This window comes from Bubalus bubalis, chromosome 5 (genome assembly GCF_019923935.1).
Source record: "Bubalus bubalis isolate 160015118507 breed Murrah chromosome 5, NDDB_SH_1, whole genome shotgun sequence".
Classification (NCBI taxonomy): domain Eukaryota; kingdom Metazoa; phylum Chordata; class Mammalia; order Artiodactyla; family Bovidae; genus Bubalus; species Bubalus bubalis.
Genome location: NC_059161.1, coordinates 76,367,940 through 76,388,532, shown reverse-complemented (window position 1 = coordinate 76,388,532; position 20,593 = coordinate 76,367,940). Strand labels below are relative to the sequence as shown.

At 39.3% G+C, this 20,593-nt stretch overlaps 1 protein-coding gene across 7 annotated transcripts in view; it reads left to right on the top strand.

Moving 5' to 3' along the window:
- Positions 1-7,003: 7,003 nt before the first annotated feature.
- Positions 7,004-20,593, top strand: part of C4BPA (complement component 4 binding protein alpha) — a 47,115-nt gene continuing 33,525 nt past the window's right edge. The window contains exons 1-5 of one of the 7 annotated variants that reach the window (XM_025277800.3): positions 7,004-7,217; positions 12,416-12,534; positions 16,542-16,693; positions 17,807-17,989; positions 18,679-18,778. In XM_025277800.3, the coding sequence (XP_025133585.2) occupies positions 16,552-16,693; positions 17,807-17,989; positions 18,679-18,778 (425 nt within the window). In that variant the 5' untranslated portion in view covers positions 7,004-7,217; positions 12,416-12,534; positions 16,542-16,551. Of the gene's footprint in view, positions 7,218-12,415; positions 12,535-16,441; positions 16,694-17,806; positions 17,990-18,678; positions 18,779-20,593 lie in introns of all 7 variants that reach the window. The other 6 variants (XM_025277797.3, XM_025277796.3, XM_025277794.3 and 3 more) reach the window with 6 other exon arrangements.

Here is a 20,593-nt window from a genome sequence, read left to right as displayed (position 1 = left end):
GAGGCCTGGTGTGCTGTGATTCATGGGGTTGCAAAGAGTTGGACATGACTGAGTGACTGAACTGACCTGAACTGAATGGGATATGAAGCCACAAGGCTTCCCTGGTGGCTCATATTGTAAAGAATCTGCCTGCAATGCAGGAGACCTGGGTGTGATCCCTGGGTCAGGAAGATCCCTTGGAGAAGGGAATGGCTACCCACTCCAGTATTCTTGCCTGCAGAATTCCATGGACAGAGAATTCCATGGGCAGAGGAGCCTGGCAGGGTACAGTTCTTGGGATTGCAGAGTTGGACATGACTGAGTGACTGACACTTTCACTTCAATGAAGAGGGAAGGGTTTAATTTTCTGTCTAAAAGAGGATGGGAAACTTAGATCACAGCTAAGGTATAAAGTATTTATTTTTTTTTGGCTGCACTGCATGGCTTGTGGGATCTTAGTTCCTTGAATAAGGGTTGAACCCTGGCTCTCCACAATGAAAGCGTGGAGTCCTAACTGCTAGACTGCTAGGGAATTCCCACCTCATTTTTCAATATGAAATGCAAATGATGAGGCAAAAATTAACCTGAAATTAACCAAAACTGATGAGGCAAATATTAATGTCTTATTTTAGGAAAATAGGTCAGCACATTTGTATCTTATCAAAACAAAAGTAGAATTAGAACACAAACTCTCACCTGGGTCTCCCCAACATCCTGTTTATAAAACAAGGCTTCCAAATCTTCGGCAGTAACATTGCTTACTGCCTTTTGGATGAAACTTAGATCTGTATGGTCAATTTGAGATGCTGCAACACATGTGAATATGTTATCCTTTTTTCAGAGGGCGGAAGAAATAGGAATCCTAAGGTTTTCTTGCCAAGATTTTATATTATCTGATATGACCAGCTTTTTCCATCTCTCACTCTGATCTCTGTAGGAAGCATGTAGGAACTCTGTGTAGGATACAAACAAAATACAGAAGAGAGCTGGTAACCACTAGCTTGTTCTCTATAACTGTGAATTTATTTCTGCTTTATTGTACTCATTCATTTGTTTTAGTTTTTAGATTCCATATACAATTGATGACATAGAAGATTTGTCTTTCTCTGCCTGACTTATTTCACTAAAGCATAATACTCTGTGGGTCCATCCACATTGTTGCAAATGAAAGTCATAAGCTTTTTAACCAAGTAAATCCACTCCTAGGATTAATCTAACTTGACCAAAATGATTTTAAATTTAAAGTTGTTCATTATATTATTGCCTATATTGTCTATATAGCAACTAGCAAGACCTTGTGAGCTTTAGAAATGTCCAATCTAAGGAAAATTTTAAATAAATTATGATACATCAAATGTAATGCAGTCTTTCACAGTGATAATTATGGACAGAAAATTTAAAAAATATAATCTTATAATCTTAAGTAAAAATAAAGTACAGAAGAGCAAGTACTTATAATAGCATTTATATAAAACCTTTATTCTTATAGAAAAGGGCCAGGCAATAATAGGTGCAGATGAAAACAGTTGTCTTAGAATGGTGAAATTCTCTTCAAGTTCTTTAATGTTTTATATTGTATTTTTAATATTAATTTTTAAAAAAGGTGGTGCAAAGAGGCAAGAGAAGGGTGGATCATATTTAGGGTAACCCGCATAGCCTGGATAAAGCATGAGAGGTGATGAGAGAGAAGGAAAGATATATTAAAGCCAGTTTATCGAGGATTTTAAAGGTCAAGTTAGAAAATTTGAACTTTATTTTGTAGACAGTGAGTAGAGATGGAAAACTTTCAAGCAAGGAAGTGATAAGGACAGAACATAGATTTCTCTCACAACAGTATGTTGTAGAGGTATAGGAAGAAAAGGGCTGAGACAGAGAAACCAAGGAAAAAGCCACAGCAACAGTCCACCTAAGAGACAATGAAAACCCGAACCAGTTTGATGGCATGAGAAATAGAAAAGAAACAGCAGACTTGAGAGACATTGTGAAATCAAAACAACTTGTCAACTTATGAACATTGGAAGATGAGGGGAGGAAAGGTTTAAAGGTGAGTCTGAAATTCCATTCCAGGAAGCCTGAATTAATCTTGTGGTCAGAAGGTGAAGTTTCTGGGCAGGAAATGAGAAGTTCTTCCTTATTGTGTATAAAGGTGCTTATAAGATTTCTAATGGGCAATAAAAAAAATCAGTTTGAGTTCCAAAGAGAAATGAAAGATAAAGGTGTATTATGGGGTAGTCCCTACAGGGAACAGTTAAAGCCATGAGAACAGGTGAGATAAAAAGATGTAAAGAGAAACAGTTTTAAAAAGAAGAACTTGGGATGTATCTGCATTTGGGGTTGAAAAGTAGGAAGAGAAGGTAATAACAAACAAGGAAGGACAGGAAAGTTTAGGGTAATGGCAGTCGAAGGAGAAGCTTCAGAAAGGAGGTGATCCACAATTGCTAGAGGCTGCCGAGAAGCCAAAATTGATGAGTTAAAGAAATTTTGGATTTGGAGACAAAGGCACATGTCACAGAGGTGTGTCAGTAGAGTGGGAGGAAGCCAGATTGAAGACCACAATGGGAGGGATGAAGAGTGACTGAGAGAAAAGTGGGCTTGAAACATAGGAGATTCTTTTGAGAAGCTCAACATCTCACAACAGAAGAAAACTTGAATTTGAGGTTTGGTAAGACTGAGGGAACATTTCAGGATGACATACATTGAAAATAAGTAAGGAAAGAAAATAAATCTCTTCTGACACAAGAGTAAATAGGGAAGACAATTTGAGGAAGAGAGAAGCTAACTTGGAATGATTTCTTAGTAAAGTAGGAGGCAAGATTATCTGCTGAGAGTAAGACAGTTTGGTGAACTGGAGAGAAAAATTTGGAATAGTCACTATGGAAAGTAAAGAAAAGGACTCAGACTGAGAAATGGAATTTGACGACCCAGCTTTAAAGGTTATATTTCCTCTAACTTCATTGTCAAGACTGCATAATTTTGGATCCTTTTTTATTCTCAGTTCAGATCAGTCACTCAGTCATGGCTGACTCTTTGCGATCCCATGGACTACAGTATGCCAGGCTCATTTTTGTTAAATCCCCAAATCAGCTTCACTTTTGTGACTTGACCCATGTTCTCTCTCTCTCTTTCTTTTTTTGGCCCCACCACATGGCTTGCAGGATCTTAGTTCTCTGACTGAAGATTGAACCTGGGCCCTGGCAGTGAAAGTGCTGAGTCCTAACCTCTGGTTGTTGTTATTCAGTCACCCAGTTGTGTCTGACTCTTTGCAACCTCATGTACTTCAACCTCCCTATCCCTCAGGCCTCCCTGCCTTCTCTGGGAGTTTGCCCAAGTTCATGTTCATTGCATTGGTGATGCCGCCCAGCCATCTCATCCTCTGATGCCCTCTTTTCCTTCTGCCCTCAATCTTTCCCAGCATCAGGGACTTTTCCAATCAATCATCTATTCACATCCAATGACCAAAATACTGGAGCTTCAGCTTCAGCATTAGTCTTTCCAGTGAATATTCACGGTTGATCTTCCGTCAGATTGACTGTTTCGATCTCCTTGCTGTCCAGGAGACTTTAGAAATCTTCTCCAGCACCATAGTTCAAAGGCATCAATTCTTTGGTGCTCTTTCTTCTTTATGGTCCAACTCTCACAACTATACATGACCAATGGAAAGACCATAGCCTTGACTATATGGACCTTTGTCAGCGATGTCTCTGCTTTTCAACACACTGTCTAGGTTTATCATCATTTTCCTGCCAAGAAGTAATTGTCTTCTGATTTCATAGCTGCAGTCACCATCCACAGTGATTTTGGAGACCAGGAAGAGGAAATCTGTCACTACTTCCAACTTTCCCCTTCTATTTGCCATGCAGTAATGGGGCTGGATCATGGAAAAAGCAAGAGAGTTCCAGAAAAGCATCTATTTCTGCTTTATTGACTATGCCAAAGCCTTTGACTATGTGGATCACAATAAACTGTGGAAAATTCTGAAAGAGATGGGAATTCCAGACCACCTGATCTGCCTCTTGAGACATTTGTATGCAGGTCAGGAAGCAACAGTTAGAACTGAACATGGAACAACAGACTGGTTCCAAATAGGAAAAGGAGTGTGTCAAGGCTATATATTGTCACCCTGTTTATTTAACTTATATGCAGAGTACATCATGAGAAACGCTGGACTGGAGGAAGCACAGGCTGGAGTCAGGATTGCCGGGAGAAATATCAATAACCTCAGATATGCAGATGACACCACCCTTATGGCAGAAAGTGAAGAGGAACTCCAAAGCCTCTTGATGAAAGTGAAAGTGGAGAGTGAAAAAGTTGGCTTAAAGCTCAACATTCAGAAAACGAAGATCATGGCATCTGGTCCCATCACTTCATGGGAAATAGATGGGGAAACAGTGGAAACAGTGTCAGACTTTATTTTCTGGGCTCCAAAATCACTACAGATGGTGACTGTAGCCATGAAATTCAAAGATGCTTACTCCTTGGAAGGAAAGTTATGACCAACCTAGATAGCATATTCAAAAGCAGAGACATTACTTTGCCAACAAAGGTCCATCTAGTCAAGGCTATGGTTTTTCCTGTGGTCATGTATGGATGTGAGAGTTGGACTGTGAAGAAGGCTGAGCGCCAAAGAATTGATGCTTTTGAACTGTGGTGCTGGAGAAGACTCTTGAGAGTCCCTTGGACTGCAAGGAGATCCAACCAGTCCATTCTGAAGGAGATCAGCCCTGGGATTTCTTTGGAAGGAATGATGCTAAAGCTGAAACTCCGGTACTTTGGCCACCTCATGTGAAGAGTTAACTCATTGGAAAAGACTCTGATGCTGGGAGGGATTGGGGGCAAGGGGACGACAGAGGATGAGATGGCTGGATGGCATCACTGACTCAATGGACATGAATCTGGGTGAACTCCGGGAGATGGTGATGGACAGGGAGGCCTGGTGTGCTGCGATTCATGGGGTCGCAAAGAATCAGACATGAATGAGCCACTGATCTGATCTGATCTGATCTAATGGGGCTGGATGCTATGATCTTAGTTTTTTTTAAATATTTAGTCTTAAGTTGGCTCTTTCACTCTCCTTCACCCTCATCAGGAGGTTCTTTAGTTCCTCTTTGCTTTCTGCCATTACAGTGATAACATCTGCATATCTGAGGTTGTTTATGATTCTCCCACCTATCTTAATTCTGGCTTGTAACTCAGCCAGTGCGCATTTCTCCTGATGTGCTCAGTGTATAGATTAAACAAACAGGGTGATAGCAGACAGCCCTGTCCTACTCCTTTCTTGATCTTAAACCAATCAGTTGTTCCATACAGGGTTCTAACTGTTGCTTCTTGACCCACAAACAGGTTTCTGAGAGACAGGTAAGACGATCTGGTATTCCCACCTCTCTAAGAGCTTTCTGCAGTTTGTCATGATCTACACAGTTAAAGGATTTGGCATAGTCGATGAAACAGAGATGGATGTTCTTCTGAAATTCCCTTGCTTTCTCTGCTGCTGCGTCACTTTAGTCGTGTCCAACTCTGTGGGACCCCATAGATGGCAGCCCACCAGGCTTCCTGTCCCTGGGATTCTCCAGGCAAGAACACTGGAGTGGGTTGCCATTTCCTTCTCCACTGCATGAAAGTGAAAAGTGAAAGTGAAGTTGCTCAGTCGTGTCCGACTCTATTGATCCCATGGACTGCAGCCTACCAGGCTCCTCCGTCCCTGGGATTTTCTAGGCAAAAGTACTGGAGTGGGGTGCCATTGCCTTCTCCATAATACATCAAATGTTGGCAATTTGGTGTCTGGTTCCTCTTCCTTTTCTAAACCCAGCTTGGATATCTGGAAGTTCTTGATTCACATAATGCTGAAGTCTAGCATGCAAGATTTTAAGCATGACCTTACTAGCATGGGAGATGAGAGCAACTGTCCAAGGGCTAGCATATTCTTTAGTACTTCCCTTCTTGGGAATTGGGATGAAGATTGACCTTTTCTAGCCCTGCTGTCACTGCTGCTAAGCTCTGGACCACCGGGAAATTCCCCATTTATGCTCTCTTTACTTCTAGTATCTAATAATTTCCACTTTTCATTCAATGCCCTGCTCAGATTTCCTATATTTTGTCAAAACCTTTTCTGTGGTTCAACTCCTTTTCTGAAAATTTTATGAGATTTTGGGCACTAGTGGTAAAGAACCTGCCTGCCAAAGCAGGAGGCCTAAGAGACCCAGGTTCAGATCCCTGTGTCAGGAAGCTCCCCTGAAGGAGAAAATGGCAACTCACTCCACTATTATTGCCTGGTGAATCCCACGGACAGAAAAGCATGGGGGCTATAGTCCATAGGGTTGCAAAGAGTCAGACATGACTGAAGTGACTTAGCATGCACACATGTAGAGAAAAAGTGAAATGGTCATGAGAAATTTCTCTTAATAGCAGTCCCCTGAGCACAAAACCTTAATCCTGAGGATTAAGAGCTTAAATGGATAAGGTTGGAGTGTGTTCTTAGGACCACATGTGATAACAAACATGGCTGACCCTTCATTGCATCCTTCTGAGCAGTGCTCAATGGTAGACCAACTTCTGGAGGTCATGCAATTTTGAAGTACTAATTATGTTCCAAGCAACTCTGCACATTGCTGGGAACTCAGTAAGTGTGTTAAGCTCCTCACCTTCTGTACTTTCTTGGAGTGGGTTGGAGACTAGTACAGGGGAAGGCCAGCCATCCCATGAGCCCCAGGAAAGCCTGTTGGACCTAGAATCTTGGAAAGTGTATCACTTTTGTGGACCTAGTCTGAACCCTGCACTATTCAAAGTTTCCAGGATAGCTAGTTTGCATGTTGTATAACCCTCTTTTGTTTACGGGAAAAAAAAAAAAAAAAAAAAAAGAATTCTGGCATCAAATTTATATTACCCTTCTACTTAGGGGAAATGGTTGGCAGAGAAGAAAATAAACAATTGCAACATATTATCAAGAAAGGGCTAGTGAAGAAGAAGGAGATTAGATAAACACTACTGCTTTATTTATGCTGTTAATCATTCACTGGGTCACTAGAGAGTGTCTGCCCATCCATTTCTACCTGGCTGTCCCTGGACAGCCAACCACATGGCTGGAAGTGAGGGACTTTTTGGTGGGGCCAACTTCAGGGTGTTCTTGTAAACTCTTATCTGAGGAGGAACTAAACTAATGCTATTTCAGATCAAAGCAGTCTTCCTCCTTAAGAAACTACCCAAGGAACAATGATAGAGTCTTCTTCCTCGGCTGTCTGCAGGTCAGTGGATTATTTGGGGTATTTTGGGGGAAAGGCTGGTGGTTTGGCCCTTTAAAGAGAACATGATTATTAGGATAATACAGAGAAGTGTTTTCAACAGAAATCTTTTTAGGGATACTGCATTAGGAGACAGTGTGACTTGAAAAGTACTTGTAATCCCTACTGAGCCTCGATTTTCTATTATAAGTGGGGGAATAATAATGCATACTAATAAACTGAAGAGAGAAAGAAGTAAGAAATTATTCTTATTATTGCACCTAAAAGTTGAGAGTGTTGGTTTGTAAATCCTTTACCATCACTCTGCATGGGGGCGTTGAGACAGGAGGTAAGCCAGATGTCCCAAAGAGAGACACGGGAGACTGGTTTCCAAAGTCTACATTCTGAAAATTGGTGCAATTTCCTATAAAGATTTTATGAACCCCTTATCTCCTCCACCACTGACAGTAAAGACCTTTAGATTTACTCAGAAGGAGGATATTGGTCAGCGTCCAGTTGGTATCTGAAGCTAGAGGTCTGAATTGTCCCGATTTCTTTTCTCTCCCTCAGTTTTTGAATCTGGTTGTTGATTAGCTTTCCTTCTTGAAATTCCCTTTTCTTTTCACTGGGCAAGACATACTACTCCTCTGGTTTGAGTTTTAATTCTTCAACTACCCTTCTGTTTGCTGACTCTTGTTCTGTCCCTAAATGTAGTAGTAAAGGAGAATACAAAGTAGAGTGCCCAGAGGGGAAGAAACATCAAAGAAGGTTTATATTAAGTTTAGAGATACATTATAATATGGCTCAGAAAGAAGGAGCTGATGAGAGTTAAAGAAATTCTAGGAAAGAGAAAATTGTGGAAGCAAGTTCTTTCTGGAGTCTGCAAGGAATGTGACTGAGAGTGCAGGTATGAGCCAGGAGACACTCACTTAGACTGGAGAAAAAAAGTCATTTTTTCCAGAGGTATCTGAATTTTTTAAAAGGGAATTTTAAAGAAATAAATTTTAATATTTAATAATTAAATAAATTAATAATAAAAAATTAGTTAACTTAAAAAAGTAATCTCTAATGAGAGGGTTTGAAATTTGGAGGCTGAGGATTTTCCCAGAGCTTCTCAAACTTTCTGCCTTGCAAATGCCAATGGTATTTTTCACAAGAGACCCTCCATGGTGACTATAGTTCTTGAGTTGGTTTCATTTCTATAGAAATTTAAAAGGTGATAGTGAGATATCAGGGCATTTGCTAAGGAAGTCGTAGCTTTTCAGTGGGTAATTCCATAATTCTAGGGTTTGTAGGGAATATAAGGATAATCTAAGTTTAATGTCATCATTTTAAGGATGAGAAATTGAGACTGGGGAGCTGATATAGCTGCTTCAAGATCACAGAAATTGACTGGCATTGCTAGGACTCAAATCAGGTCTCCTCAGCTCATAAGTCCGAGCCTCCATCTCCATACTCTGTGGTTTGCTGAGTCCTGTGCAGGCTCTGCTGAGGGACCACAGTGAGTCATGGTGATGAATTGGAAGTGCTCCACCTGGCCCAATGAGCCACCACACACCCTGGGAACCAGCAACGGGGGAAGAATCACTGAATCATCTCTTTAAAATTTACAAAGCACTTCCCACAGATTATTTCATTTGGTCCTCAGTAGGTGTTTAGTCATTCTCACTCTAAGGACAAAACTAATTCGCATTTCATTTGTTTCACATTTATTGGATAACTATTATTATGCCAGTTAATATTAGGTTAGAAACTGGAAGATTGGGCAACCGGCAATTGGGTAAACACCTTTGCTTTCAAGGGTCCTACAGTCAAGGGGCAAAAGAGAACAGACAGTTACTGCCAGGGTCCAGCCCCGGCTGATGCAGGGTATTCGAAGCGGGGACGGCGTCGGCGACCTATTTATTTATAAATATTTATCAAAGATTTAAAGAGTAATAGAATGAGGATAGCTCAGTGAGGAAATTCAGTGGAGAAAAGAGGCTGAATAAAATTCCAAAGCAGGGTATAACGTCACCTACGAAGGCCGCAGGCGTCCTCCCGTTCTCCCAAAGGAGAGGAGACACTAAGGCCTCCCCGGTCAGATCTTAGAAGCCCAGGCAAAATTAGTAGGCTTGACGAGCTTCCCCGCCTCAGAGGAAAAATTCAGCCAGAAGGTGAAAGAAAGAACGACATGGGGAGACCAAATTTCAGTGAACAAGGCCCGCACTTTATTTTCCAAAGTAGTTTTTATACCTTAAGTTATGCATAGAGGATAATGGGGGAAGGGGTAGAGTCATGCAGCAAGCCAGGCTTTTTTCCTGTAAACTTATCATATGCAAAAGTTCAGGTGATAGACATCATCTTCTGGCCAGGAGGCCTGTTAACATTTTAAAAAACTTATCTTTCTCTAAAGGTGATTATTCCAAAGTCAGGCGCCAGCCTTCCAAAAAGCATTGGACAAAGCTGCATTTTACATTTCTATACACCCATTATATCAATCAATACACTGCCAAGGACACAGTAGGTAAGGAGTATGGAGACTTAGCAGCAAACATTGGCCCAACAAGTGAAAAACCCTTCACCAATACAATTTCTAATCAATCTTTTAACTACTCAAAGGAATCTGTGTTTAGGCAGTTTAGAACATCTCCTGCCTCTCACAGTTGGGAGGCTCTGAACAATCACATGTGGCCGGAAAAACCCATTCAGGCAGGCTAGAGGATTTCCAAAGGAGTTTGTAGGTTGAAACACTGTCACATCCAGGAATTATTAACTGGAGCTGTAAGCTAACTCTCTTTTCAGAGAGAGGTAGTGGGGGACAGCCCCCTGTAAAGTCAGAGGTGTAGGTGAAAGCACAAAGCAGAAAGTAGGCAGACTCTGGTTTTGGGGGTAGATGCTCGAGAATTTCCAGGGGGACTCCTGAGGCTCGATCCCGCCTTTGCGTATGCCGAGCCTCCTTCCTCATGACCTTTGTCATGGGCGGAGTGCCTCACGCTGGCTCCCGGCAGTGGTAGAATTCCAGTTGAGCTATTCCAGATCCTCACTCAATATGCAATATGCCGGCTCCCGGCAGTTACAGTACAATGTAGTGTTACAATTAATATGTCAGCAAGGTAATTAGGGAAGCATAGCAAAGATTGATATTTCTTGGGTGTAGAGGTTGGGCAATTCGTCACCAATGAGGTGGCATTTGATCTGGATAAGTGCATCATGGGGAGGCTGGGAGTTAAGAACTTTCATACACTAAGAGACATCATATTAAAATGCTTGCAGGTGTTTAGAAAGTTCTAGGATACATTTTGGGAAAGATAAGCATATGTGTGTGGTTGAAGCACAGTGTTTTAAGTGAGCAGAAGTAGAGGGAGAGTTGGGAGACTTATGGGAACCTAAAGAACTGGGGACTGTGGGTGTTTTAAAATTGCTAACAGTTTAGCAATTTCTAAATTGCTTCTTAGGAATATAACAGCATCAATGTGAAAGCTGGCTTACAGTTGTTTGGAGGCTTTTGCTGTAGTGTAGGGTGAGTGGTGTAGGGCTTCCCAGGTGGTGCTAGTGGTAAAGAATCTGCCTGCCAGTGCAGGAGACCTGAGAGACTTGGGTTTGATCCCTGGGTCAGGAAGATCCCCTAGAGGATGGCCTGGCAACCCACTCCAGTATTCTTGCCTGGAGAATTCCATGGACAGAGGAGCATGGAGGGCTACAGTCCATAGGATCACAAAGAGTCAGACACGACTGAAGCAACTTAATGACACAGGGTGGAGTGAAGGAAACTCTGAGAACATAAACCCTGACCACTGAAGTAGGTAGAAGAGAGAATGACAGATTCTTAGTGTTTCTGCAGCCAATGTGACAAGACTTGGTGACTTTGCATATGGAAAGGTGACAAGAGAGAGGAAGCTGGGTTTCCCAGGTTTCTAGTTTGGAAGACTGAGTGGTGATTATTATCTTAGTTGAGACAGAAAGCAAAGGTCAAGCAGTGTTGGAAGGAAGATGGTATGTTTAGTTTTGGATATGTTAGATTCAAGATATCTGGGAGATACAAATAAAGCAGTTGGAAATACTGAGCTGAACCTTGAGATTTATTACAACAAATTTTAAAAACAGTTTTTTTCTTAAGAAATCTAAGAAGTGGTTGCCAGGGGCTGGGGGATGGGAAAAACAAGGAGAGTTTGGTAAAAGGGTATACATTTTCAGCTATAAGATGAAGGTTTAAGGATTTAATGTAAAACATGGTGGTAATACTATAACATACAATTGAAATTTGCCAAGACAATAGAACTTAAATGTCATTCCTAGAAAGAAAAAGTATACTTCTTTGTGGAATCTAAAAAAAACAAAAAACCAAAACCATCCAAAACAAATTTATAGAAAAAGAGATTAGATTTGTGGTTACCAGAGGCGGAGGGCATGAGTTGGGTTGGGGGGAGGAGTTGGAAGAATGTGATTAAAAGGTGCGAACTTCTATTTATGAGATAAATAAGTGCTAGGCATGTAATGTACAGCACGATGACCATGACTAACTGCTTCATGATATACTGGAAAGTTGTTGAAGATTCATCATGAGTTCTCACCATTAGGAAAAATTTTGTCTTTTTTTCTTTGTTTTCTATTTATTGTATCTATATGAGAAGATGAATGTTACCTGGACCTAGTATGGTAATTATTTCACAATTTGTGTAAATCAAATCGTCATGCCGTATACCTTAAACTTATGCAACGATGTATGTCAATTATTTTTTAATTACACTGTGGGGAAAAGTCAAATATGTGATATAATGGATGTGTTAATTAATTAGAAGGGGAGCAGGGAGAAATACTTTCATAATGTATACCTTTGTCACATCATCACGACGTACACTTTAAGTATCTTACAATTTAGTCACCTATGCCTCAATAAAGATGAAATTTAAAGAAAAGAAGTCCAGCAGTCAAAAGTGTTAATTTATGTTCAGGATTGCAAGTGAAGAAAGTGTAACAGTTTATTTTTGGACTTGCTAAGAAGTTCACAAGTATTTATAACTTTCCAAACCAGAATAATTAATTTAAATATTATCTAAGACAAAATATAATTTTCTAAGATAACCAGTTACAATTATAGACTTTCAAAGGTTAAAAGTTATGTTCAAGTGTTAGAAACCATCCCTTTGTTAGATATAACATTTGCAGCTCAATTTATGATGTAGACATCTGCTATTCTGTAATTTCAAGGGAAGAGAAAATAATTCCTCCTTATTTTGCAGAGATTTTTTTCACAGTCTTTTGTAAAACTCCGGTCATAAGGCTCAGCACAGGAATTTTATAGTTAGCAACAAGAATAAAGGAGGCAGGCCTGAAAGGCTCAAAATTGACATGACATGTGGTAAGTAACAGTGCAGAGTAAGATTTTTTTTTTTTATTAATAATTGAGTTTATGGTACATATAAGTTTTTGTACCCATAGGAGACAGTTGGGCCCAGAGGTCTGTGAATGATTCATAGGTGATGGTCATAGAGTGAATGAGTTCCTTCCAAGAAGACAGTTAAGATGAGGGAAGCAAAAGTCTAGGAGGGACTCCTGGGGGTGCCATTGTTATTGCTTTGGGTGTGGTCCTGGGTCTCACTTCCCAGGTGGCTCTAGTGGTAAAGAACCCGACAGCCAATGCAGGAAATAGACAAAAGTTCGAACCCTGAGTGGGGAAGATCCCCTGGAGAAGAAAATACCAACCCACTCTAGTATTCTTGCCTGGAGAATCCCATGGACGAGAAGCCTAGTGGGGTATGGTCCACAGCGTTGCAGAGTCGGGCAGGACTGAAGCGACCTAGCATGTAGCACGCACTGGGCCTTACTATTACCATGGGCCACAGTGGAAACCTGACCAAGACTTCTGACCCAAGTCCAGAGTGTTTTCCTCTTTATCAGGGCTTAGCTAAAGTCTCCAGGAATTGTAGCCATTATGATTTTATGTCATTTTTGTGATGATGTTTTGACTCTAGGAGTTCTGGTTCTGTTAGAATCACATTCCAACACCAACGCTGTTATCCTCTTCCTTAACATTTCTCATGGATATTTATTATGTGCTGTCCACGCACCAAACCAAACCCTCTCAGCAATTTTGGGAGATATGTATAATTATTTTCCATTTATAAATATGGAAATTGAGAGCTTAGGGGGAACCAGGACTGAATCCACGTGGCCTAGGTCTGACTTCAGTGTTCATACCCCAGGGTCTGGCCACATGCTGCCTTGCTGCGTCACAGCTGTGACCGTGTCACAGTCCCCAGCCCTGTGTCTGTGGCCGTGCCATTAATCTCACCACAGTATGGGGTCTGTACGTGTATGTGGCTGCCTTTTAGCTCCTGTCATAAACTGTGGAGTTTGTTTATTCTTGCCTTCACTACTAACCTATGTTTTATAGTTGACGGTATGGTAACTTTGGGTTAAGGATGGGGAACAGCCTAGAGTAAAATTACTAGGATCTGTTCTCATTAAGATAGCAGATGTGCCTTGTTTTAAAATCAGCTAATATCTGACCTTGACAAAGCAAGCACTGTAAGAGTAGACATGGAATGGTATTATTTTTCTTGAAAACATACTTTAGGCATTTTAGCACTAGGTACTTTTGAAAGTAAATGCAACAAACATTTCTTGAGCACTTTGAGTTAGGCACAGGGCTAGGTATCTTGGAGGGCCAAGATGACTAACAGCCCACCTTCTGACTTCAAGGAACTTGTGGTCCAATGGGGAAGACAAACCTCAGCTGTCAGTTAAGCCGAGTCAGAATCAGAATTATAAACACTTAGTTGTAACTGGAGGCTGGAGACTGGTCTGGAGGACAGGAGGGGACCCTGGAGAAGGGACGGCTAGAATGAGTAGGAACTAAAGAGGAAATGGCGAGAGGGAAGATGATATGGGCAGGCGTAGAAGGTAAAAACATGTTTAGAAATGTCAGGGATCTGGGTTGTCCAGATCAGCTGGTTTATGACTAAAAAGTTAGTCATCAGAAACCAGTTTGATGAATGCCCATTCCTGACGGATCAGTTCACTGAAATCAATTTGCTGAACTTATCACATTATCAGTTTAGTTAATATCATTCTAAGAAGTATTTATTTTGAATGTATTTAATGGTTATAAATATATTTTTTGAACATAACTAATGAATATTATCTTTGAAATAACATTTTAAGTATTGTTCAATTTCCCGAAACTAAGGATTCAATCTATGGCTGTATCTTTATAAATATACTCACAAATATTTTTCTGATTATGTTCTATGTGTACATTTTTCTTGTGAATATTGTAACAACTACAGCAAATCATGTGGGAAAAATTTTACTCTATACTGTTATCCTCTTGATTATAGTCAAATTCTATTTTGCCAACACATTGATATTTTTAAATCTCTTTAATTTCACTGAAATTCAATAAACATGACACATTTACTGACATCAACAATGAAAGAAACTGATTCTTATGGTTTTTATAGTTTATAACAGCTTTAATTGGGTGGGAGAAATTTGTGATATTTTGTAAATTTTGCAGATGATTTAGTGGACTGGTTTTCATCATGTGGACCTTGCTGTACCCGCAACTGTCTCCAGTCTCATCAGCTTGCTAGGAGTAGAGACTAGAGATCAGGAGGGAGGTATTAAGAAAACAGAGAAGGGAAAACAAGAAACACAGGGGCTCAGAACTCCGGTCCTGACTCTTTTCAATTTTTCCAGTACAAATTCTGCAAGCACATTTTAAATAACTAAAGATATTTGATAAATTCTTCAACAGGTATTTTTTTTGCAGAATTTTCCTAGTGGCCAAGTCCAGAGCTCATGGGTTAGGGGTGGAGTTACCTGCAGTTGATAGCAGGTGGAGGCCTGAGTGTCAGAACTGAGTTTGCAAAGGTAAGATTAGACGAGTCTTTGCTCAGTTAAGAAGTTGGAGCCCTCCGTGTCATGTGAAGGGCCACTATGAACTTTTTTCCCTTAAATGTGGGACAGAAACATCTTTGAGGTAAATATTGAGGGGACCCCTTTTATCTAAATGGATATGCAATTAATATGAATTATGGACACATGGGGAGAGTAGAATCATGTGGATCTAACAGAAGAATCAGAATAAAAGATGAAATTCAGTATTTCATTGGGGTTTAACTTCGTGTGTTCCTTTGAAGACAAAGACCAATTCTAATGTAAATTTAAGATACACTTTTTTTTTTTCCAATGGGAACAGGAGTGTGGTGAAGACAAAATGTTCTTCATGATTTACCTTTAAATAAGTCTTTATATAGTCTAATTAAATAATGAAAGTACATTTGTCACATATATTTTTATTTATATACATATATATATATATATATATATACACATACACATATATCTATGTTGTTGTTGTTTAGTTCCTAAATCATGACCATCTCTTTGTGACGCCATGGACTGTAGCCTTCTCTACCCATGGGATTTTCCAGGCAAGACTATTGGAATGGGTTACCATTTCCTTCTCCAGGGGATCTTCCCGACCCAGAGATGGAACCTGTATCTCCTGTTTGGCATGTGGATTCTTTACCGCTGAGCCACCTGGAAAGCCCCTACATATATCTATAGATAAAACCGTTTACCCCCAAAACTGCAAATTGCTTGGTTTATTGTTTCAGTTGATAGTTGTCATGAGGAACTACCAATGTTATACATGATGATCCAACTCTTTTTTCTCTTATAATCTTCCTGCTTTTTGTTTTGTTTTAAATTTATTTCATTTTCTCTATCTCCTATGCCATTTCCTTGGTCTGATCATCTCTGTGGCTCACCTGGCTAACTACAATAGTCTTCTTAATCAATCTCCCTGTTTCTCCTCTGTTCATTTCAATCTATCATGTATATTTAATACATCCACTCTAGTGATATTAAAGTACAATGATGTATCACTCTAAGGACATATTAAAAACAAACACACCAAAAACAAAACCAAATCAAAACAAAACCGAGAAACAATGGCTCTTTACTCTCTAAAGAGTAGTGTCCATAAATTCCTAACCTTGGCTCTTATGTCCCATTCAGACACAACTGTGAGCTGCCTCCTGCTTAACAACCATCTGCAATACCTTACTTTCCAGCCAAACTGTAGTGCTATGTACTGTTCCCCAATATGCCCTGCCTACATTTTCTAGCTTTTGCAGAATACCTAACTCAGATTACGCTACCTCCCATCTCTCCACTTGGAATGAATCTCTTTCATGAGCAGAGTGCTTCTTCAGAGGCTAACACCTACTGTTTCCTGTCTTTTCTTCCAACTCTAGGCTGTAATTTCTTCAAGACATGGATCCCATAGCATGATTCTAGTGCTTTATGACAAGTAGGAATTCAATGATGGTTTTTCAAATTGAGTTCTTTCAGCAGAAAAGTGTCAATGAAGCATCAGCAAGTTCCAGTTACGATCCTTCATAGCAAGGGGACAATGGCATCCTGGCCCTTCTCCAGGCTGTGGAGTATCTCTGATCCAATTCTGTTCCAAGTGACCTTGGTTGCTACTCTGTTGGCCACTGTTCTTGGTGAGTAATAGGGAGAGAAGTTCAAATTGTCAGCAAAGTTTCAAGATCATTTGCTCCTTCACTTTTAAGACTAACAAAGAGCTGATTAAGCTTTTAGCAGAAATTCAGCTTTAGCAACAAAGGGTTTATTTGACGAAGTTTGGAATTTATGTGGAATTTGGAACTTAAGGGGATTTGGAATAATTTGGAATGTAGGGGTCATTTGCTTTACACATAGTCAGTTTTGTAGACATTTCCTCCTAGAATTTCTTCTTCAGGGATTTCCAAAACAATCTGTCCCCAACCATGACTTGAAACAAATCTGTATTATCTATTAGCCTGACTAAACAATCTTCACTGCCTGTGGGTTTATCCAGAATGGACAGGAAAAGTATAAACTTCTAAAGTGGCTCCTAAAAGGTAAATCAGCCCTATATTTTGTTCTTGCAAGTAAAGCAGGATTAAGATTGTTATGCTTCAAGGGCTCCATGTTTCTTCCTTCAGACAACACAAAATCCAAAGGATGCAAAAAGGACAAATTAAGAATGTTATAGTCATCCTTCTCCTAGCCACCGAGTTTCTGTTCTCTGAAACAATCAATGTTATGTAATGTTCAGTTCAGTTCAGTTCAGTCGCTTAGTCGGGTCTGACTCTTTGCGACCCCATGAATTGCAGCATGCCAGGCCTCCCTGTCCATCACCAACTCCTGGAGTTCACCCAAACTCATGTAATGTTACTATTAATTAAATGGTAAGTTTCTGTTGTTATTAATGAGATGATGTACTTCTGTTGAAGAAAACTGTTGGACTTCTGGATTTGCATGGATGCATATGAGTCAGCAGATATGGGCAATCTGATAGGCTGATGAAATCCTGTCTGCCATCCTTTTAAGATAAATCATTTATAGGAGAAAAGAAATGAAAAATTTATGCCTTTTATCTTTATCATTGTCATTAATCAACAAACATGTATTACTAATTACTCTCTGGATTCATTGAACAGTGGGGATAATAGGAGTTATTACTTTTCTTGATTAGAGGAGAAAAGAATGGTTCCTGCCCTAAAATGCTACTGAAACTTTAGGATGCTGTGTCTCAAGCTCTAACTTGAGTATTTTGTCATTTTGGTATTCAGGCAGTTGTGATACTCCACCCTATTTAGACTTTGCTTATCCAATAAATGAGTTGAATGAGACAACGTTTGAAACTGGAACTACTCTGAAATACATCTGTCGTCCTGGCTACAGGATAAGTTCAAGAAAGAACTTTCTTACCTGTGATGGAACAGACAATTGGAAATACAAAGAGTTTTGTGTCAGTAAGTATGAACATTCATTTCTCTTATTTGTGCTTTGTCCTTCTTTGCAAAGTTGCCTCAGGAACTAAGCTTTATAAATGCAAATGAGTATCTCTGATCACTGAGGAACAATCCAGTTGGTCAGTTACTGATTTCAATGTACACATGTGTGCCACTTTTTGAAAAAACAAACAAAGGAATAAAACAAACAAATTAGGAGCCACCTAGTTGCACTGAAAAATAAATCTATCATTTACAATCTATTCATTAAGTACTTTTTTTCAGAAGTGAACTGCAAATTCATTTTAATACACTGAAAACTAGATTCACTGTATAAAATTATGAAAATTACGTGTCTAGAAAATGATGATACAGTTTTCAAAGAAACCTCATCCCAAATACTGTGTTTGGAAGAAGATGCTGTTATTCACTCTTAATTGAGAATAAATTCTGTGATGTTTTTCTAGTAGTATGGGTATACACATGCAATCTATACTTTTTTTGTACCTTTTGTGACCAAGGACGTGTATTTTGAGTGGCTTAAGTTCCAAGTACACACTGGAGATGTAGAATGGAGCTGAGTTCCCTGGTCAGTATGTTAAATTCTGGACCATAGACTTCATTACCACAATGATCCATCAGCTCTCTTTTCTAATGCTATATCCTTGAGTGCATGGAATCGCTAATCATCATTTTAACTTTTCTCGCAGAAAAACGATGTGAAAACCCAGGAGAATTACTTAATGGGCAAGTGATAGTTAAGACAGATTACTCTTTTGGATCAGAAATAGAATTCAGCTGTTCAGAAGGGTGAGTGTGAGGCAATCTAGAGATACTTTTCTTTTAAATTAAAATTTTAAAATAGCTAATGTATAATATAATCTTTATTTCAAAACCAAACATGATATAAAACGTATCTACTGAGAATTCTCACTTTCATTCTATTTCCATCACCACATTCCTTTCCATCTTTAAACAGGGATACACTTATATTGGCTTATCATGTATTTTTCTAGTGTTTACTTTTATAAATACAAGTTAAGAAATTATTATGTATTCCTATTTGACAACTTTCCAATAGGAAAATTAGTCTTAAATCTCTTAAATCTTGCTTTATATTTTATTTATAAATATAAATAGAAGGTGTCTCTATGTTTGTGCATAGAGAGGTTTCTCATTAATTCCCTTTTGCGCCTGCACAGGATTTTATTGTGTGATATATTGTGGATTGATAATCTCTTTGATGGATCCATGAATTTTCCAGTCTTAATCTGTTCTGAACTATGCTCTAATACATTACCTTGTATATATAAATTATATCTGTAGGATAAATTTCCATGGTAGGAATCCTGAGTCAAAGAGTACATATATTTGAAAATTTGAAAACTATTTCCAAATTGCTCTCTGTAGGAGTTACATGGTTTTGCAGAATATACAAATGTCTATTTCACCATAAACTTTCCAACTAAGTTTGCTGTCAAACCTTCAATGCTTGTAACAATGTTGAAAATTTTCCAATTTAAGAGGTAAAAATGAAATCTTACTATAGTTTAAATGTATATTTCTCTTATTCTGAGTAAAATTAAGCATGTTTTAATAAAAGATGTTTGTATTTATTCAATATTTGTGAATTATTTGGCATATCCTTTGCCTATTTTTACTATTAACTAGTTGGGCATTTTATTCTTAGTTTTTAAGGTATATGGATACATATATTCACATGGATTTGTGTCTGTTAGGGTTCACACCTTGCTTCTGATGTGAGCTGCAACTTTGCCTTCAAAGTTTTTCTTTTGCCTTGGCTTTGGTGCATGCATGCATGTGTGCTAAGTTGCTTCAGTCATGTCGGACTCTTTTTGACACTATGGACTGTAGCCCGCCAGGTTCCTCTGTCCACGGGATTCTCCAGGCAAGAATACTGACTGGATCTCCTCTTCCAGGGCATCTTCCCCACCCAGGGATTGAACATGCGTCTCTTGTGTCTCGTGCATTGCAGGCAAATTCTTTACCCACTGAGCTACCTGGGAAGCCCTTGGCTTTGGTATATGTTGTCAAATTTATCAGTCTTCCTTTTAAAATGGCTTCTGAATTTTAAATCTTAATTTAAAAGGCCTTCTCAAATACAAGGTTTTGAACTATTTGCCTAGCTTTCTTCTATACTTTTATGTTTTCATATTTTTTAATGTTGAAAGCTTTGATCCATTTGGAGTAAATATATAGTATACAACAGAATGGGAAAGATTAGAGATCTCTTCAAGAAAATTAGAGATACCAAGGGAACATTTCATGCAAAGATGGGCTCGATAAAGGACAGAAATGGTATGGACCTAACAGAAGCAGAAGATATTAAGAAGAGGTGGCAAGAATACACAGAAGAACTGTACAAAAAAGATCTTCATGACCCAGATAATCACGATGGTGTGATCACTCACCTAGAGCCAGACATCCTGGAATGTGAAGTCAAGTGGGCCTTAGAAAGCATCACTATGAACAAAGCTAGTGGAGGTGATGGAATTCCAGTTGAGCTATTCCAAATCCTGAAAGATGATGCTGTGAAAGTGCTGCACTCAATATGCCAGCAAATTTGGAAAACTCAGCAGTGGCCACAGCACTGGAAAAGGTCAG